The 22409-nt window shown below is 43.1% G+C and overlaps 1 protein-coding gene across 1 annotated transcript in view; it reads left to right on the forward strand.

Annotated features, from left to right (window-relative positions):
• The window catches only part of GRIK4 (glutamate ionotropic receptor kainate type subunit 4), a 219493-nt gene that overhangs the window by 161645 nt on the left and 35439 nt on the right, over nt 1–22409 (forward strand). The window contains exons 6-10 of the mRNA XM_069948873.1: nt 10077–10255; nt 13928–13981; nt 16043–16204; nt 17803–17955; nt 20373–20477. Of these exons, the coding sequence (XP_069804974.1) occupies nt 10077–10255; nt 13928–13981; nt 16043–16204; nt 17803–17955; nt 20373–20477 (653 nt within the window). The remainder of the gene's footprint in view (nt 1–10076; nt 10256–13927; nt 13982–16042; nt 16205–17802; nt 17956–20372; nt 20478–22409) is intronic.

The raw sequence follows: 22409 nt of genomic DNA on the forward strand, positions 1-22409 counted from the left end.
GAAACTGGCCTTAACCCTTAGACAACCCAGGGCGTATAGTTACGCCATGGAAGTCTGTCCCCAGACAACCTAGGGCGTAACTATATGTCCTGTGGCATAGCAATGATCAGTGTAAAAATCAAAGTAATGTATGTAAAAGTCCCCCAAAGGGACTTCAAATGTGTAAAAAAAAAGTTAAATTCACTAATACACTACCCCAAAACCCCTCCTCCAGTAAAAGTTGAAATCACCCCCCTTTCCCATTATATAAATAAAACATATAAAAATAAATAAACAAATAAACATATTATATACTGTAGCGTGCGTAATTGTCCAATCTATTAAAATATAACAAGCGTCATTGCGAACGGTGAGCGGCGTACACGAAAAGAGGGAAAAAAGTGTGCGGATTACCGATTTAATGTTACATTATATCTAAAAAAAAAAATTATAAAAAGTGATCGAAACGTCCAATCTTCACAAATATGGTATAAATAAAAACTAGAGATCATGGCGGAAAAAATGACACCCCATACAGCCCCGTAGGTGAAAAAATAAAACTGTTATAGGCGTTACAATAGGGCTATTTTATTTATAATTAATTGCCAATAAAAAAGAATTTCATTTAAAAAAATATATATAACATTAGAGAATCTACGTAAACCTGCATATGGTTGTGACCTATAGAGTAATAGTATCATGTCGCTTTTACCGTATAGTGCATTACGTAGACACAGGAACCCCCCCAAACGTTACCATATTACATTCTTTTTAACGATTTCACCAATTTATATCTTCATAAATAATATATTTGGGGTTCCATCATACATGTTATGGTAAAATGAATGACGCCATTACAAAGTACAACTATTCCTGTAAAAAACAAGCACTTACATGGCCTGTAGATAGAAAACTGAAAGTGCTGGAGCTCTTAGAAGGGGAGGAGGGAAAAACGAAAGCGCACTGGGTCATTTTGGGCCTGGTCCTCAAAGGGTTAAAGCGTAACTGTCATTAATTTTGTTGGTTTTTTTTTTGCAGAAAACAGAAGTATAGGCAATTTTAAAAAACTCTTTAGGTTACAAACCCACTTGGCGGGTCTGCAGCGAGTCTCCATGCTGCGTTTTTGCAGCGAGACTCGCTGCAGATCCCGGCCCTATGCTTTTAATGGCAGACAAACACGCAGCAGGGATGTACATCCCTGCTGCGAGTTTGTCTGCAGCCCACCCCATTAACCCCCCGGCCGCCGGAGCTGATACTTCACCTGATCCCGGCTCCGGCGGTTCCCGATGTCTTCAGCAAGCCGGAACGGGGACCAGGTGAAGTATATGCTCCAGCCAGCCGCCCGCAGCCCCGGCCGCCCGATCGCCCCCCCGCAGCCCCGGCCGCCCGATCGCCCCCCCGCAGCACCGATCGCACACACCCCTGCAGCACCGATCGCTTACACGCCCCCCTGCAGCCCCGGCTGCTCGATCGGGGGGGCGTGCGATCGGTGCTGCGGGGGGGCGTGCGATCGGTGCTGGGGGGGGGGGCGATCGGGCGGCCGGGGCTGCGGGAGGGCGATCGGGCGGCCGGGGCTGCGGGGGAGCTATCGGGCGGCCGGGGCTGCGGGCGGCTGGCTGGAGCATATACTTCACCTGGTCCCCGCTCCGGCTTGCTGAAGACATCGGGAACCGCCGGAGCCGGGATCAGGTGAAGTATCAGCTCCGGCGGCCGGGGGGTTAATGGGGAGGGCTGCAGACAAACTCGCAGCAGGGATGTACATCCCTGCTGCGTGTTTGTCTGCCATTAAAAGCATAGGGCCGGGATCTGCAGCGAGTCTCGCTGCAAAAACGCAGCATGGAGACTCGCTGCAGACCAGCCAAGTGGGTTTGTAACCTTAATAGGTTTTATTAGGCAAAAAAGCCTCTTTCTCTACTCAAAAAGCAATTTCCAAGCCTCCCCCCTTCATTTCTTATCTGTTCATTATATGGCAAATCCGTCTTCATTACAGAGAAGCCAGTGAAGACGGGCTCTGCTGTCTCCATTATATCCCTATGGAGGGGGGAGGGGCCGAGGGAGATGAGTGAGCAGGAAGAGGAGACATGAAGGTCAGCTGTTTGTAGACTCTCTGGGCACCTAAAACGCTGGATTTAGAGGTCAGAAAGGTCGGTGCTTATCTAGAAACTTGCTGAGAGAAGATTGCAGGGTGTTGTGCTGTGCAGGACTGCTCCGTGCTCAGTCACTCCTAACAGCCCCTCCCCTCTCCATAGACACATAACAGACACAGAAATCCTGCTTTTTCTGAAGTCAGGGGGGAGCTAGAAAAACTGCTTTTTCAGTCCAGAAGGAAACTCTTTTGGTAAATAAAACCCATTACAGAGTTTCTTAAAATCGCTTGTACTATAGATATATATTGTTTTCAGAAAAATAACCCTGAAATGACAGTTAAGGTTTAACCCCTTAACGGCCGCGGGCGTATATTTACGCCCTGCGGCCACCTCGGGGAGTTCAGAGCGGGGCTGCGTGGCGACCCCACTCTAAACTGCCGCGGTCCCGGGTGCCGCATGTAGCCCGGGACCGTGGCAATTGGACCGTGCCCACTACTTAAGTCTTCAGATGCAGCTGTCAAAGTTGACAGCTGTATCTGAATCCTTTATGCAGCCCGATCCCTGGTGTCTAGTGGGGTGGATTGCCCCCCTCGGGACGTTGTCCCGGAGGAGCGATCCACACATCTCTCACCGCCCGGGGTCAGCGCCATAATGACGCTGATCCCGGCTCAGCACTCGATTGCTTTTGGCTCCAGAAGCCAAAAGCAATCCAGTGCCTTTCTCATTGATCTCTGCAGTATAACTATACTGCATAGATCTCAAGGAGAGATCAGTGTGCTTATACTAGAAGTCCCCCAGGGGGAATAACCCTGACCCCAGGGGGGCTTCTAGTATACACTACCGTTCAAAAGTTTGGGGTCACATTGAAATGTCCTTATTTTTTGAAGGAAAAGCACTGCACTTTTCAATGAAGATAACTTTAAACTAGTCCTAACTTTAAACAAATACACACTACATACATTGCTAATGTGTTAAATGACTATTCTAGCTGCAAATGTCTGGTTTTTGGTGCAATATCTACATAGGTGTATAGAGGCCCATTTCCAGCAACTATCACTCCAGTGTTCTAATGGTACAATGTGTTTGCTCATTGGTTTAGAAGGCTAATTGATGATTACAAAACCCCTCTGCAATCATGTTCACACATCTGAAAACAGTCTAGCTTGTTACAGAAGCTACAAAACTGACCTTCCTTTGAGCAGATTGTGTTTCTGGAGCATCACATTTGTGGGGTCAATTAAACGCTAAAAATGGCCAAAAAAAGAGAACTTTTATCTGAAACTCGACAGTCTATTCTTGTTCTTAGAAATAAGGCTATTACATGCGAGAAATTGCTAAGAAATTGAAGATTTCCTACGACGGTGTGTACTACTCCCTTTAGAGGACAGCACAAACAGGCTCTAACCAGAGTAGAAAAAGAAGTGGGAGGCCGCGTTGCACAACTAAGCAAGAAGATAAGCACATTAGAGTCTCTAGTTTGAGAAACAGACGCCTCACAGGTCCCCAACTGGCATCTTCATTAAATAGTACCCGCAAAACACCAGTGTCAACATCTACAGTAAAGAGGCGGCTGCGGGATTTTGGGCTTCAGGGCAGAGTGGCAAAGAAAAAGCCATATCTGAGACTGGGCAATAAAAGAAAAAGATTAAGATGGGCAAAAGAACACAGACATTGGACAGAGGAAGACTGGAAAAAAAGTGTTGTGGACGGATGAATCCAAGTTTGAGGTGTTTGGATCACAAAGAAGAACATTTGTAACACGCAGAACAAATGAAAAGATGCTGGAAGAATGCCTGACGCCATCTGTTAAGCATGGTGGAGGTAATGTGATGGTCTGGGGTTGCTTTGGTGCTGGTAAGGTGGGAGATTTGTACAGGGTAAAAGGGATTCTGAATAAGGAAGGCTATCACTCAATTTTGCAACGCCATGCCATACCCAGTGGACAGCGCTTGATTGGAGCCAATTTCATCCTACAACAGGACAATGACCCTAAACACACCTCCAAATTGTGCAAGAACTATTTACAGCAGAAGCAGGCAGCTGGTATTCTATCGGTAATAGAGTGGCCAGCGCAGTCACCAGATCTGAACCCCATTGAGCTGTTGTGGGAGCAGCTTGACCGTATGGTACGCCAGAAGTGCCCATCCAACCAATGCAACTTATGGGAGCTGCTTCTAGAAGCGTGGGGTGCAATTTCTCCAGCTTACCCCAACAGATTAATAGCTAGAATGCCAAAGGTGTGCAATGCTGTAATTGCTGCAAAAGGAGGATTCTTTGATGAAAGCAAAGTCTGATGTAAAAACAATGTTATTTCAAATACAAATCATTATTTCTAACCTTGTCAATGTCTTGACTCTATTTTCTATTCATTTCACAACGTATGGTGGTGAATAAGTGTGACTTTTCATGGAAAACACAAAATTGTTTGGGTGACCCCAAACTTTTGAACGGTAGTGTAAAAAAATAAAAAATAAAGTGTTATTATTAATAAACAAAAAACCTCCCCTAATAAAAGTTTGAATCACCTCCCTCTTGCCATGTTATAAATAAATAAACATGTTTGTTATCACCGCGTGCCTATTCACTCAAAATATTACATTATCACATTCCTGATCTCGCACGGTAAACGGCGTAAGCGTAGAAAAAATCCCGAAGTGGAAAATTGGTCATTTTTGGTCGCATCAAATCCAGAAAAATTGTAATAAAAAGCGATCAAAAAGTTGCATATGCGCAATCAAGGTACCGATAGAAAGAACATATCATGGCGCAAAAAAGCCCCATAGACTAAAGGATAACAGCGCTATAAGCATGGGAATAGAGCGATTTTAAGGAACATATTTTTAATAGAAATGGTTTGAATTTTTTACAGGCCATCACATAAAAGAAAAGTTATATATGTTACATATTATTGTAATCGTAACGACTTGAGGAACATATATAACAAGTCAGTTTTACCCAAGGGCAAACGGCGTAAAAACAAATACCCCCCAAATAAACAAAATGCGTTTTTTTTGTGTTTTTTTTTTATTTCAGCACACATTTATTTTTTTCCTGATTTTGCAGTGTACTTTATGAAAAAATTAAGCCTTTCATTGCAAAGTACAATTAGTGGCGCAAAAAAAAAGGGCTCATGTGGGTTTCTAGGTGAAAAAATGCAACTGCTATGGCCTTTTAACCCCTTAACTACGCATGACGGGTATTGCCACGTGCGTAATCGCCCGAAATATAAATGTATTTAATTCATGATCCCTCACGGTAAACGGCGTAAGCGCAAAAAAATTCCAAAGTGCAAAATTGCGCATTTTTGGTCGCATCAAATTCAGAAAAATTTTAATAAAAAGCGATCAAACACTTGAATATGCGCACTCAAGGTACCGATAGAAAGAACACATCATGGCGCAGAAAAGCCATCAATTAATATAAAAGTCATACAAGTTACATATCGTTTTAATCGTACTGACTTGAGGAACATATATAACAAGTCAGTTTTTCCATAGGACAAATGGTGTAAGAACAAAGCCCTCCCAAAGAAAAAGAATTCAGGTTTTTTTTTCAATTTCACTGCGCATATAATTTTCTTCTGGTTTCGCAGCATATTTTATGCAAAAATTAGTGCATTAGTCATTGCAAAGTACAATTAGTGATGCAAAAAATAAGGGCTTATGTGGGTCCGTAGGTGTAAAAATGCAACTGCTATTATTGCCTTATATACACAAGGAAGAAAAAACGAAAATGCAAAAATGAAAATTAGCCCGGTCATTAAGGGGTTAAGCACAAGGAGGAAGAAACGAAAGTGCAAAAATCTAAATTGGCTCTGTCTTTAAAGGGTTAAGGTATATTAAAAATGAATATACATTTATTAAAGTGAAACTGACAGCTCAGATACGCATATGTCAGTGCTGCCAGTTTCCAGATGCCATTAGAGCTGCTGTTTGATCCGGCATCTTCCGTAAACTGTTCTTTATTTCGGGGTGACAGTGTCACAGCCTCCTCCAGCTGTCAATCTTTGTGGAGTGCGGACAGTGTCACAGACAGTGGCGGACATATCACTTGTGCAGCTGGTTAAGCTGCACAAGGGCCCAGGTCAACAGAGGGGTCCTCCAGGCTCAAGCCTCAGCCTAGCAGGCCCCTCCACTGCCCCAGGGCCCCCTCCGCATAGATGATATGTATTGTCCATCCACCCATCTACCAGGCGCCTGGTCACATGTCCTGCCACTTGTGGCCCACCAGTGCAGAGATTCTATCTATCTCACTCGTTTATTGAATATGTGAGCCACAGCCGGCCACAGTGGTGCCATGCTCCTACCCTGCCCCAGGACGCGCACACCAGTGAAGTCACCTGGCGGTTGTACATTGGCAATTGCAGCATTGGGCATCCTGTTGATTGGAGGACCACTGGGGACCAGGTGGGTTATTGTGTGGGGATTGGGTCAGCCAGGATGGGTATTGTGTGGGGATGGGGGGCAGCAGGGATGGGTAGTGTGTGGGGATGGGGGGCAGCCAGGATAGGTAGTGTGGGGATGGGGGACAGTCAGGATGGGTAGTGTGTGGGGATGGGGGACAGTCAGGATGTGTAGTGTGTGGGGATGGGGGACAGTCAGGATGGGTAGTGTGTGGGGATGGGGGGCAGCCAGGATAGGTAGTGTGGGGATGGGGGACAGTCAGGATGAGTAGTGTGTGGGGATGGGGGGCAGCCAGGATGGGTAGTGTGGGGATGGGGGACAGTTAGGATGGGTAGTGTGTGGGGATGGGGGGCAGTCAGGAGTCTGTGTCCGCCCCTGGTCACAGACCCGCCTTTGTTACACTGTCAGCCCAGAATGCTTGTGTGATACTGATAGCACAGATATATGCATATTCATGCTGTATATGAATAAATTTGCCAATGTACCCCTTTAAAAAAATTGTAAAACAATTGTGAAATTGCTGGAAGGGGTTCTATCCCATCCCCATAAAAGAACTAAAACTAAAAGCTATTCAGTAGATTGTATGTGCCCTGAGATAGTTCTTTTAGAAAAACCACAGCTCGGCCCACATAATGCCAGGTATTTTACAGCTGCAATGAAGAAAAAAAAATAAGAAGTTATGACCGAAGAAACACAAAGGAGACAACAATTTAACTGGCTCTGAAGGGTAAAATTAGTTACGGCAATAAGCAGTTATAATGCTCTTAAGCTTGTGTACCGACTATATTTACTACGCATAAATTTGAAATTACAATAAAAAAATGACTTTTATGGGAGTGTTTTTTCAATTATAATGTGACTATATAATACAGCTGGCACTTTCTAAAAGTTTTTAGAAAAATAAGAAAAACATGCTTACAAAGATATTATGAGGAGAAAAAAGAAAGAAAAGTATAAATAATTAAAATCCCTGCATAATAAACCATATAAAAGAAACAATGAAAGAATTTTTAGCTTTTTGTTTATCTTACATCCCAAAGTAAAAGCTGGATCTACCCCAAAATGGCCCCAATGGTATGCCATGTTATGGCTCTTGGAATGCATAGACAACTAATTGTTGTGTGCTAATGTAAAATATAAAAACAGTTTGTCAGGACTGTGCGCTGACGCTCCTCGGTTCAGGCTGTGCGGCCGAGAAGGCGCTGAATTGGTGCAGTTCCAGAACCCTGTCTGAACAAAGGTTTATTTTAGGTTTGTTCAGCCCACCCGTCTTGCTTGTTATGCCTTGGCAGCTTGAGGGTTAACCTGCTGCTGTGCAGGTGAGCTGTGTGGAGGATCAGAGGTCGGTCCAATCAGCTGCTGGACTGAGTTCCTGATCCTCCATAAATAGTGTGTAAGCCCAGCAGACAGTGCTGGCTATTAGTGTTCCTGCTAGGCTAAGCTTATTCTTGCTGTGACTTGTAATTTCACCTGACCTTTTTGCTTGTTCATTGATTTCTCTATCTGCTACCTACCTTGACCTTTCTGATTGACTTTTGACCCTCCCTTTGTCTGACAATTTTGTACCTTTTGCTGCCCGCCATTGCTGACCCAGACTGTTCACTCCGAATTATTGTGTTTGTTTGTCTGTCCTTGTTTTGTGTTTTCACTTGTTACAGAGCAGGGACCGCCTTCATGGTTGTCCGCAGCCGTCTAGGGCTGTCCGTGGCAAGTAAGCAGGGACAGTGGGAGGAAACAGCCAGGGCTCACTGTCTGTGTGTATCTGTCTTACTGCCCTTGCCACCATCCAGTGCTAACACAGTTACATTTTTATGACCAATGACAGATGTATTCATCACAATGACCAGTGTACTCAGTGTCTGTCTCCAGCTGAGATCAGAGATAATTCAGAACTTGGCAGTGTCGCTCTGCTATGCTATGGTAAAGCATCTTAGTCAAAGATGAGCCCAACTCAAGCATGCTTGAGCCTATGATTTATAGCTGTGTCCATGTTCCTGGACTCTCTAGGGCTGCATCCAACTTTTTCAGCCAGCCGTATTGAAATGCCAAACGATCGGACTCAAGCTTGCTCGAGTTGTGCTTATTTCTAGCCTTAGTGCCACTGGCTTCTTTCCACACATCTTTTCAGACTACCCTGTCTTAAGGACATTACGGGCAAGAAGTCCAGAAATTACTTAAAGCAGTCATAGGACAGGTAATCTCTTTGGATATGTCTATCTACTGAATATCCTTCCTAAAGACATGCGTAAACCCACTGCCAGGTTGCTTCTTCATATTTTGACAACAGCTAAATGTCTGTTGGCCAAATAATGGAAAACTCACCTGATGCTTCCTCCATTGGAAGAGGTCAATAGGATTCAGGAGATACACCATATTGAGTCCCTCACTGCTGCTAATAGCACATTAGGTAATCTCTACATGATTTGGTCACCATTGGCCACCTATTTCGAGTCATTCAGGTCCCTTTAGTCTATCTTCCCTCATATCTTATTGCATACCCCTTGTCAGTAATGATTGATATTCATTCTAGTTCATTTTAATCTCATATCACATTGCTCCTAAAGTAGACTGTAGCTGTTTGCCTCTCTTTGTTTCTATGGAAATTTTCATATCTATGAGCTTGAGGTCCTTTTTGTATATCCATTTACTTATGTACTACTACTATACCTGACCTTGTCTCTTTATTGAATTGTATATAAAAAAAAAAAAAGAACCAATTGAAAACAAATGATCTAAAATGACTGGCTTAGAGATAGTGAGGTGTGTTAACAGCATGCTGCCTTGTACTAAATGCTGCTACAGAAAGAGCAGACAGGGAGTGAAAGCAGCAAATGACCTTTTCAAAAGAATCCAAAATATACATTATATTTTACCCCAAATGAAACCATTTTATAATACAGTATGACCAGCAAAGACAAGTCCTCATACAGCTACATCAATGGAAAAATAAGCCTTGACATGTCTTAGATATGTCAAATGTTTGATTGGTGGGGTTTTAGGTGCTAAGACTCTCGTGGATATTAAAGGTATTTTTCTTACCTTCATCCTCAGCATCATTATAATTAGTATGCAAAGCACATGGTCGGATGCACTGGGGGTGAAAATACAGCTCTAAGTGCGCTGATCCACCTCGCCCATCGGCTGCCTCCTTATGAATATTGAGGAGGCAGTGATGTTACTGCAGCTCCGGATAATTATTAATGAGAAGGGGCCAGTGGGTGGGTCAGATTGGTGCACTGAGTGCCATAGCCCCACCCCCCAGTGCACCAAACCACCTACTCTACATATTAATTAAACTGAAGATTTAGGAATGGAGGAAGCAAGAAAACTATCTTCATTCTCCACATTCTGTGTTATGGGACCATACCAGCTTGCTAGTTTTCCTTTACAACCAGTGAGATGACGGTCATACAAATTTCTCCCATGGGGCTTCTCCTTGCGATCAATGGGGTCGGGGGGGGGGGGGGGGGTCAGCACTCAAACCCCCACCAAATCAAAACATTTGACATGTCTTTATAGCATGTAGACCTATGTCTTAAATCACGACAACACTTAAATCTCGTGTTTGTTGAGTTTGTAAAATGTCACCTGTTATATTGCATTTCAGGTCTACTGAATCTTGAAAAGCTTCTACGCCAGTTTCTGATTTCCAAGGACTGTCTTTCGGTCAGGATGCTTGATGACACCTGGGATCCAACACCTCTCCTAAAAGAAATTCGTGATGACAAGACTAGCACTATTATTATTCATGCTAACGCATCAATGTCCCACACCATCCTGATGAAGGTACCTTGTGGCATATTCATTCATCTCTCCATCTACTGGACTGATGTACTAGGAATCCTGTAGCTCTTCTGTACTAGCTCAATTTTAAAGAAAGAGAAAAGATGCTATACTTATTTCAGTACACATGGCAAGACAAGATATTTGACAGTATTGCTACAATGACCTCTCAAACAAAAACATCAACAAAAAAGTCAGCTCCACAAAAGCAATATACTACAAATAACTGATCAAAATATGTTTTATTGAAACAAAAAATATTTAAGTCATGTATCATTAGATTATACAAATATCCACAAATTTCATAGATAGACCACAGTTGCCACCAGTACCAGGAAATCAGTATATAGCCACACATAAACACTACAAAGTAATAGCAGCAAGTAAGAGGTAAATATAAAGTGCAACACTGTAATCAATGTAGAACCTCATACAAATTACATCTCAACTCCTCGTAGCCAATCCAATTTGGGCTTAAGGATATGTTCATACTGAGTAAATAAAGCGAAATTCCGGAGAGTTCCGGAATCCCCCTGCCTCAGTGTGTCATAGCCTGTCTACGCCTCCGCTGCAGCCACTCTCCACTTAAAGTATTGACATGTCAATTCTCCCAACGGAGAGCGGCGGCAGCGGAGGTGCGCAAGCTCTACCATAGAACTATCCGCAGATTTACTAGGAGAAATTTCCCAGGACTGGATCCAGCTTTTCCAGTTCCTGAAACAAAGTGACAGGGAGCAGCACAGAGTTCAAAGGCAGACGGCTGATAAGCGGACTGCCAAGCTAATAAAGCATTTTGCTTTGTTTGTACTGTAAATTCGCTCATCTCTACTAATGATACATGATTTTATATCTTTTTTTTGTTTCAATAAAACAAATGTTTATCAGTAAATTGCAGTATATTGCTTTTGTGGAGCTGAGCTTTTTGTTGTAGGAGATATAAAGACCTGAAATTTTATTTTGATGGCCTTGTAGTGGTATGTATATCACTTAAAGGGGTAGGACACTTTATAGTAAAATAATTTAGTGAACAGTATTAGTAAGTGTACTCACAGCACTAACTGACAGCAGCTCCCTGTGTACCTTTTAGAGCTAAATTTAGACTCCCCTCCTCCAGGCTGGGCTGCCCTACTCTGTGGTGAGTCTGTCCATAAAATGGATGAAATGGAGGAGCATGTGACCATGCCCCGTCCTCTGTGTCCACCACTGAGCCTGCATATGCCTATGGAGGACACTGGGGGGGGGGGGGAATAGTCACATGCTCCTCCATGTCAGCCATCTTATGGACAGACTCACCACAGAGCAGGGCAGCACAGCCTGGAGGAGGGGAGTCTGATTTTAGCTCTATAGGGTACACGGGAAGCTGCTGTCAGTAATTGCTGCAACTGTGGCTGCTGTGTTTTGCTCAGATTCAAATATCCTCTTTTTGAACTTTTGTAATGATGACCCCCCACTCCTTTCAGGATACATAAATTGACATTGAAAAATAAATATTTTTACATAGTATGTTCTCCCAGTAATACATACTGGCTGTGTGTTCATGAGTCTAGAGTTTGGTCAAGGAGCTCAGTTCTTTCACTATATTAGTCTGTAGACTATTTGATTCTCTCCTGAAAACTGCATTTGTGTGCTTTCCTCCTTTTCTACAGCCTGTGCTTCAAGTATACTCAATTCTTCATATTCTGAGCTGCTAATGCTACAAATATATACACCCATATCATTCATTGAATTTAGTTAAGGATTACAATTTTTCATAATACAAATTTAAATTCAGTACTTCAACATGGTAGCAAAACTCTCAAGGGGCACTTATCCACATCATGACAACTGGGTAACTACAACTAGACGCATGTACATCTTAAGTAGAGATGAGCAAACCTGGAGCATGCTCGAGTCCATCCGAACCCAAACTTTCGGCATTTGATTAGCGGTGGCTGCTGAAGTTGGATAAAGCCCTAAGGCTATGTGGAAAACATGGGTATAGTCATTGGCTGTATCCATGTTTTCCAGACAACCTTAGAGCTTTATCCAACTTCAGTAGCCACCGCTAATCAAATGCCGAAAGTTCGGGTTCGGATGGACTCGAGCATGCTCCAGGTTCGCTCATCTCTAATCTTAAAGGGAACCAATCACGCCGAAAATCCATCTTAAGATAAGGAAACGTGCTGGCACATCACCCAGCACGTTTCCTAAATATCCCCCTGTAACCTCCGTGCCCCCCTCCATCAGTCAGTAATCTTACTTTGAAGAAGTCCCGCGCTGTATGTAAATTTCTGGCAAGTAGTCACGGTGGGCGGATTTAGTCAAGGTGGGCAGGATCAGTCACAGGTCCTGGGCGTCTGTAATGGCTGTAATCACGCCCAGAGGGGAGTGCTTGAGGTCTGCCTTCCATCCACGTGACCCGGCGGCTTGCGTTTCACGTCGGCGGCGCGCTGACATCATCCGCACGCAGCGCCGTCATCTTCCGGAGTCCGCGCATGCGCAGTATGTCGGCGGCGTCTCCCGCCGTGCTGCGCATGCGCGGACTACAAAAGATGTCTGCGCTGCGTGCGGATGATGTCGGCGCGCCGCCGACGTGAAACGCAAGCCGCCGGGTCACGTGGATGGAAGGCAGACCTCAAGCACGCCCCTCTGGGCGTGATTACAGCCATTACAGACGCCCAGGACCTGTGACTGAACCTGCCCACCGTGACTACTTGCCAGAAATTTACATACAGCGCGGGACTTCTTCAAAGTAAGATTACTGACTGATGGAGGGGGGCACGGAGGTTACAGGGGGATGTTTAGGAAACGTGCTGGGTGATGTGCCAGCACGTTTCCTTATCTTAAGATGGATTTTCGGCATGATTGGTTCCCTTTAAGCAATTATGCATAGTATACACATTTGAGTTATAATGACCCATGATCAAAGGTAAGGAAGGAAACACATATACCGATTCTGGAGAAGGGTTCTTGATCCAGGGATTCATTCTGATTGCCACATTTGGAGTCATGAAGGAATGATTCTCCGTAAAATGAGAAAACTGTTTTTTATGTTTGTTTTTGTTTTATTTTGGCCTTCTTCTGGATCAACGCTTTATTGACATATGTCTTTATTCAGCCTTACAAACTAAGTAACCACCTGTATCTCTAACACTAAGAGAAGTAAGAGGTGGAGACAAAAGCCACCATAACAGATACAGCTCTCTATTAAAGATGGAGTCCTATATGGGCATATGCATAAGATCTAAAGATAATAGAAGAGTGGGTCATTCTATAGTCTGGTTAACTACTTATTAGCAGCTGTTATCACCACTTGCACCAAAACCATTGCCATAACAAGACTGTTGCCCCAGGGATATAAAGGCAGAAAAGATCAGTTTACATAGGTCACTGTCTAGTCACTTCCCATTGCACATAATGAAAACATTTTTTAAATGGATAAAACATTTACCTAATTAATTACATAGAAAAGTAATGGCACTACTGAGCCACAGCAAGTGCACAGCTTATGAGTAATACACACTCATTAATACCATTCCGCTATAATGGCTTCCTCTTAATACTGCAAAAGCAGAACATTAAAGTGGTTTTCATCTGCTTTCTATCTGTTTTCCATGAATTTAATAAATGATGTACATTCAGAATAACCACTTCTTTTTTCTAATTGAAGGTTTCCATTTGTGTCCCCTTATACAGGCTGCAGAACTAGGAATGGTATCAGCGTATTATACATACATCTTCACAAACCTGGTGAGATCTTTAACATAATTAAGCTACATTAGTGTTGTATCTGTCTAGGCACTGTAGCTGTCTATCTACAACTTTACTCTCTGCTTCTTCACAATCTCCAGACCAGTCTTAAGGCACTACACTACAGTAACAATTATCGGCCATGCTTTAACGATTACCAACCATTCATGTCGATAAAGTGTAATAGCTCATGTCAAAAGGCAACGATAGGCACAATCTTCACTGATCGTGGGCTTTTAACATGTTGAAAGATCACAATTTGTGCAGCTAAAATCTGCAGTGTGTCGATCTGTGCAATAGAAGCGGCAGCAGACCACCGCTGACTTCAATGGGCCACTTGAAGGATCTAAGGAGGCAGCTCCTCACGATGTTCCTTGCTCACTGTCTGTGTGTGTAATAGCACAGTGCAGAAAGAAGGGAATGAGGGGGAAAGTGAGCGCTAAGCTGACAGGTCAGCGTTCGCTTTTCCCCAAGACATCAGGCCATGTAATATAAAAAGGATATCTGGTCTGACTGGTGATCTGTATAGAGGCAAAACCATGTTAATTTCGATATATCATATGGTCTTATACCTTCCTCAACAGTAGGCAAAGATGATAGCGGCACTCACCAATTCCATTTAAAACGATGCTTTATTCAGACATAAAGGCAGGATAGATAAGCGGTTTCCCTAGTCAGTGAGCAATGGGCTCATTGACTAGTGGAAAACGATTGTCTATTCTGCCTGTATGTCCGCATAAAGCATCATTTTAATTGGAATCGGTGAGTGCCGCTATCAACTTTGCCTACTGTTGAGACTGTTGGATACCTTGAAAGAGCAGAGCACCACGACATGAGAGTGAGCCTGAGCGCCTGAGCATCATGTTAAAGGGGTTATCCAGCGCTACAAAAACATGGCCACTTTCCCCCTACCCTTGTCTCCAGGTCAGGTGTGGTTTGCAATTAATGCTTCATTTACTTCAATGGAACTGAGTTTGAAACCCCATCCAATCTGGAGACAAGAGAGGGGGAAAAGTGGCCATGTTTTTGTAGCACTGTATAACCCATTAAAGGTCCTGAGAGCTTACCATATAGCGAGGCTGTGCCAGCATTATACCTACTGTGTGGGATTGGTCTTATACCTTTGGCAGCAGCTGTTGTGCACTGGTTAAAATCACAGTTTATTGTCTACTAATATAGAGAAACCCTCTGATATGTCATGCTTTAGTTTAGTAATACTAATAAATGAGTTCCTATGTTGATATCTGCCAGTAAATCAGGTATTCTATTAATATACAACGGTGAAATTATTGGGGGGGTTATCAATACGCCATAGCATGCCCTGTGCCGGATTTTACTCTGGAGCTGGTGTAGATTTTCGCCATGATTTACACATGCTAGCACAGGAGGGGTTTAAAGGGGTTTGCCATTATAACAAACACTTCTTATCTCAAGTGCCCTTGTTTGAATGGAGCAGCGGATGAGCACGCACACTGCCACTCCATTCAAACTGTATAAGACTGCAATTAGAGATGAGTACACCACTCGGTTAGCTTCTAGAGTTGTGTCAAGAATGGAGTGGTGGTGTGCATTTGCAACCACTGCTCTATTTAAAGGGACCACCTGGACCCTCTGTCCTTGTGATCCGTTGGGGTCCCAGCAGTTGGGCCCTCATCAATCAGGCACTTATTACTTTCTGTTGATAGGTGACAAGTTGACAATGACATTATGGCATTATGTGTATATAACAGTAAGTCTAAAGCAGAGTACAAGTAAGGCTAGGTTCACACCGAGTTTTCAGCATCCATTTAACAGATCCGTTTTTTTTAACAGTCAAAAAAGTAGGGTCAACAGTACTTTATTGTGCGTCAAAAAAACGCATCCATTTTGATCCGTTTTTTTTTTATAATGGAAGTCAATGGAAAAACGGATCAAAAACGGATGCACACAAATGCATCTGTTTTTTGCAATCCGTTTTTTGCAAAAAACGGATCCATTAAACGGATGCTGAAAACGCAGTGTGAACCTAGCATAAGAAGAATCTTTGTATTAATAACTGATCTTGACATGGCTTTCTATCAGGAATTTTCCTTGCAACGATTCGACAGCCCATTGGATGACCGAGTGAACATCTTGAGTTTTTCCATGTTTAACCAGTCACACACCTACTTTCAGGAATTTACACAGATACTTCAACATTCTTGGGAAGAGAACTGTGATCACTCCCCTTTTACTGGCCCTGCCGTAAGTACTTATTTTAGGTATTAGAGATGAGTGAATCAACTTGGAGAAATTAGTTAAAAATATAAACTTAGAGAGGAGAGGAAGGTAAGAGACGTACTGTACTTCATACTCAGCGCTCCGCACAATAGAGAGTTATGCATAATAGGAAGTTTCAGCGGGTTACAGTTGTCTAACCTGATCATAACTCCCTATTGTGCACGGGCGCTGAGAATGAAGGTTAATCTCCCTCCTTACTCTCCAGTAAGGCTGTTAGAAGCACTGCCCCTGCCCCCAAAGAGCCCTCCCCTTTTAATAATTATCAATAGAGCAGGCCTACCAGATCAGTGCTCTGAGGACAATAGCCCCGCCCCCAGTGCTCCTAACAGCCTTACCAGAGACACAATTACATTAAAGGGGTTGGCCCCTTTATAGTAAAACTGTTTTGGGTGTAGTATAAGTAAGTGTATTTTAATTACTTACTGACAGCAGCTTCCTGTGTTCCCCATAGAATTAAAATCAGACTCCCCTCCTCCAGGCTGTGCTGCCCTGCTCTGTGGTGAGTCTGTCCATAAGATGGCCGACATCTAGGAGCATGTGACCATGCTCCGTCCCCAGTATCCACCATAGGCATATAAAGGCTCAGTGGTGGACACTGGGGGCAGGGCATGGTCACATGCTCCTCCATGTCAGCCATCTTATGGACAGACTTGCCACAGAGCAGGGCAGCATAGTCTGAAGGAGGGGAGTCTGATTTTAGCTCTATGACCACAAAGGGAGCTCAGTAAGTAATGTAAATACACTTACTTATACTACACACAAAACAATTTTATTATAAAGTGGACAACCCCTTTAACAACTGCATGGGAATGGCACTGAGGATGAAGGTAAGAGATATACCTTCATCCTCAATGCCTCATGCACAATAGGGAGCTACTGCTTACCTAGAGGTAAGCAGTAACACTGTATGCTCTGCACCCAGACCAGATAATATTAATAGACCTTCACTGCATACAGTAAATGGCAAGAGTCTCTGTTCCTGTAACCTTTACCTACTTTCTGTGGCCCCGTAAGTTATCAGCATAGGGCATCACAGAAGTAAGTACATTAGCAGGGAGCAGATGCTGAGTGGCGGAGCACACATTGTTTGCCTTGCCACTTAGTATGAGTGTACGGCTGAATATGAATCAGCTATGGAACCTAAATTGAACCGACGGCCAATTCACAGCAAATCCTCCCGAAATGTGCTCATCTTCGGCCATTACTTTCCCAGTGTACTATAGGACTAGGCATATCTGTATAACTATTATATTTATTCACTCTTACAGTGTAGAATATGCACCATGATAAAACACGTAGTAATGGATTACATTTTTATCCTATGTACAATAACATATTATAAACTTAAAAAGGGCCGTCTATGTCTTTCCCCCAGATAATTGATTCAGTTCTATTATAATGTTTTATTTACATCTTGCATTGCCTACTATTTTATTCATGAGAAGATAAATGTATAGACAATTATGTCTACATAGATATACAGAGAGAGACAGACAAACAAAAGACTGGTACGGATATAGATCTGAATTAACATATCAATAACTTCACCTTGTCTTTTATAGCTGTCTGCTGCATTACTTTTTGATGCTGTTTACTGCATTGTGAACGCTGTGCAGGAGTTAAATCGAAGTCAGGAGATTGGTGTTAAACCCCTTTCTTGTGGCTCCGCACAGATATGGCAACACGGTACCAGCCTTATGAACTACTTGAGAATGGTGAGGAAGGGTGAGGGGTCCTCATTTTTCAAATGTTTTTTTTTATTATTATAATGTAAAATATTTAAAAAAAAATAATTCCATTATTCAACTTCTTTCACACGTTCAGTGTTTTTTCTGGGCCACAAAACCTCCCACTATTTTTTCTCAGTGATCCGTGAAAATCATCAGTATTTGCATCTGCAAAAATTAAATTATTACAGACGAATTTTTTTGCATATTGCGGACGAAGATTGCAGATGATTGCAGACATCATATACGGTCCTAAATAAACTACTGTAGCCCTAGACTGTGTTCACATTTTATTCGAGCCTTCTGTCAAAGGCATACGTGTGGAGTAGCTCCCAAAGTATACCATTAAAGGAGAAACCTGGCAGCCGGCAGGGGGGAAATTGATTACAAGTACTAACTTACCTTTTCCCCTATGCCTGTGGTGAGTGGCGGAACTGCCCGCGGGACCCCCGCCGTAAGGCATTTTCCCCCCAGTTGTAATGACGTCACAACTCGGGGGGGAAAAGGCCTGTTCCGGCTGATGGACTGGCCGCTCAGCCAATCAGTGACTGGAGCAATGTCCCGCCCTAGTCACTGACTAGCTAAACGGCCAGTCCATCAGCCAGGTCGTAACATGCCAGTACTGGAGATCCCGGACCCTGATGGCTGCTCATGACGGGCACAGGAAGAGGTAAGTTAGTACTTAGTAGTCAATTTCCCCCTGCCGGTTGCCAGGTTATATAAATCACCGGACTTCTCCTTTAATGGAAGGATTTGAAGTATGCCACTGTTTAGGCAAGTTGTCTTAAAGGGAAATTAACAGCAGATATAACCTGCTGTTATGTTCCCATAGGGCAGGAGACGCTCCTGCCTTATAGGAACATGTCAGCAGGTTGACATTATGAGCAGCGTCTCTCCAAGCTGAACTGAACAGCTGGGGGGTGCCACAATGGAATTATGCTCTGAATGCAATATCTAGAAATACAGGGACAACCTGATGGGCCACTAGATAAACTGATTGAGAAACAAATATAGAATCCAGCACTTTCATATGTAAAAATCTTATATTATTAGATATGTAATAAAAGCATTCTGCAATGGAGAAGAGGCCTGTTCTCAATCATAACCCCGGAACGTTATCTTGTTAAATAGGGTCAGGGCTGCTTTGAACAGTATTTGTGGGTCTGGATATGTAAACCTGGCAAACAGTGAAAAATATGGTGTAGGTTGCAAACAGGTTAAGTTGTATCTGTCATTTCAGGGATCTGTTTAGGATAGGGTGATGTGTGCATACACTAGCCATGGTGATTACCAAACTTGTATATGGCATTGTTCACCACTTTTTCCCTCTGCAGGCGTAATCCTTAATTTTCATTTACCCCTGAGTTAGTGGGTTAAGCCTAACATCTATGTAAGCAGCACCATGGCTTGGTATTTAGCCGTTACCTTGCAGCATTGGGTTCCTGGGCTTACATCCCACCAAGGGTAAAATCTGCAAGAAGTCTGCATGTTCTACCCATGTTTACAAAGGTTTCCTCAGTTTGAGTGTAAAGCACTGTAGAATAAGGTAGCACTATATAAATTAAGGAATTATTATGATGTCTCCTATATATTGCACACAAACAAAAGAAGAGATCGTGCTCCTCGGTTTTTCTATTGCACAGCTTATGAAACAGTAATAATAAGGAAGACATTATAGAGCAGTACCGATTAGTGTAAGCTATGAATCGAGAACTCAGGTGAGATCTAATACTCATAGTAATAATTTTATTGCCACTCAGGTGTAGAAACGATCTCCTATTCAGGGCAATATAAGGTGGAAGATAGCCATTTTGCACTTACGTATTCAGTATTCTTCCCCTTTCTTTCCACTCCCGAAAGAAAGATTAAGATTATCCACTTCAAAAAGGGACTGGCCATAGCTGTCAGCAACAGTGTTGGGTGCCAGTGCCCCAATCAGAGACCAAAAAGTTGACTGTTTAACCCCATAGATGCTGAAGTCAATAGTGACTGTGTCATCTAAGGTGTTTGAATGGATAAAGAAGTACTAGGAATTTTACTCAAGTAAGTGTTGGATTCTACATTTTTCTCAACTCTAGACACAATTGCAATATGCTCCAGGTGAATTTCCAGTGTATGCCCAACATAGTTCACAAAGTGTTAAGAGAGACTCAATGCTAAATCAATTATGGCAGATGCTGCTGCCATGACTGTGATGAAGTTAATAGGTCACACGATTGATTGAGCCTTGTGAAGGTTCTGCAAATGAGCACTGATCCCACTTATTGGCATTTGTTTGCAGCACTACATCAGCCATATAAAAGAGCTCACATACAATTAAAGAAAATAAAAATGACATACAACGTAAGCATTGGGAAGCAGGTGTATTGCCCGTGGCTTTCTGTTATTGTCTTTCTCTTGCACAGGTAGAGTTGGAAGGTCTTACTGGACATGTGGAATTCAATAGCAAAGGTCAAAGGTCTAACTATGATCTCAAGATTCTGCAATACACCAAATTAGGGTTTCAAGAGGTAAGAGATTGTTTCTTTTCTTTCCATCCAATTCAAGTCATAATCCCCAAAAAAGGTTTGTTCTGAACATATGGAGTATTACAAATAGATCTACATGAGCAAGTCACCAAGTAGCATCTATGCATGCATACATATGACGTGCATTAGGATGCAGAGGGTGTGTGGGTTACTCTGAGATGAGGTTCCGAGGAATAATAGTGATAAAAGGACAAAAATCAAATTAGAGAGTGTAATAGGCCTGCTGGAAAAGTGTGCATGTTGGGTATTAGTCTGATTGTCCACGGTGGTGCTTTTAAGAGAACGAGCGCAGCAAGAGAAAAGGTTTTTTATAGTAGTCCAGGGGTAACATCACAGGGAGGGGTATATAACTGAGTATCATCAGTGACATCAATGTCAACAGAGACGGTACTGGAAGCAGAATCAGTTAATAGTATGTTCAATAGGAGCTCTGAACTCCAACGAACCCCAACAGCAAAAGGAATAGGAGAAAGAGTGGAGCCAGCAAGAGACATATATACTGTATAACATGCTGTCAGAAGGATAGTAAGCAAATCAATACAACATGCTTAAGGGGAATGTGTCAATGTGTTGAAAATCGTGTAACAAACTGCCAAGATCATAAATATTTCTCAAAAAAAATAAATAAAAGAGGGGGAGGGGCCACCTTATGTGTAAAAATACGGAATAAGCTCAATCTCCTTGTAGAGTATTAGAGTATGTTTACCTTAGGTAAATCTTGGTGTAACCAACAAAACACAGTAATCACTGAACTCAAGGAGAACAGCAAAAAAAATTCCAATGAAGTACTCAATCAAGAGTCTCCACTGATGCCCCCAAAAATTTAAATATGCAAAACAAGAGTCCGTGTAGCCTCAGTTACGAGTCTCAAAACACGGGATAGCCAGATATCTCTAGCCTGTTGCCAACGGGGTGCCTCCATGATGGGGAGAGCACCACACCACCCTGATAAATAACCCCTTAAGTCCCACTCGGTTGCGAGTATTGGAACATAGACAGGGAAACACCAGGGTGGCCCCTTTTGTCAATGTCTAACTCAAGGTGCGAGTATTGCGATAATGACAAGGGCTTGCAAAGGTATAGCAAAGTGATTACTGTGTTTTGTTGGTTGATTTGTCATTGCCCCAACTAGCCAGAATCCTACCCCACACTGACGAGGGGCAAATACCCCGAAACGGCTGTCTGTGGGTGGAGGCCTGCCTTTGCAAGCCCTTGTCATGATCGCAATACTCGCACCTTGAGTTAGACATTGACAAAAGGGGCCACCCTGTTGTTTCCCTGTCTATGTTCCAATACTCGCAACCTAATGGGACTTAAGGGGTTATTTATCAGGGTGGTGTGGTGCTCTCCCCATCATGGAGGCACCCCGTTGGCAACAGGCTAGAGATATCTGGCTATCCCGTGTTTTGAGACTCGTAACTGAGGCTCCACGGACTCTTGTTTTGCATAATTAAATTTTTGGGGGCATCAGTGGAGACTCTTGATTGAGTACTTCATTGGAATTTTTTTTGCTGTTCTCCTTGAGTTCAGTGATTACTGTGTTTTGTTGGTTGATTTGTCATTGCCCCAACTAGCCAGAATCCTACCCCACACTGACGAGGGGAAAATACCCCGAAACTGCTGTCTGTGGGTGGAGGCCTGCCTTTGCAAGCCCTTGTCATTATCGCAATACTCGCACCTTGAGTTAGACATTGACAAAAGGGGCCACCCTGTTGTTTCCCTGTCTATGTTCCAATACTCGCAACCGAGTGGGACTTAAGGGGTTATTTATCAGGGTGGTGTGGTGCTCTCCCCATCATGGAGGCACCCCGTTGGCAACAGGCTAGAGATATCTGGCTATCCCGTGTTTTGAGACTCGTAACTGAGGCTCCACGGACTCTTGTTTTGCATATTTAAATCTTGGTGTAAGCTGTA

The sequence above is a fragment of the Dendropsophus ebraccatus genome, chromosome 12 (assembly GCF_027789765.1).
Source record: "Dendropsophus ebraccatus isolate aDenEbr1 chromosome 12, aDenEbr1.pat, whole genome shotgun sequence".
In the NCBI taxonomy this organism is placed as follows: Eukaryota; Metazoa; Chordata; class Amphibia; order Anura; family Hylidae; genus Dendropsophus; species Dendropsophus ebraccatus.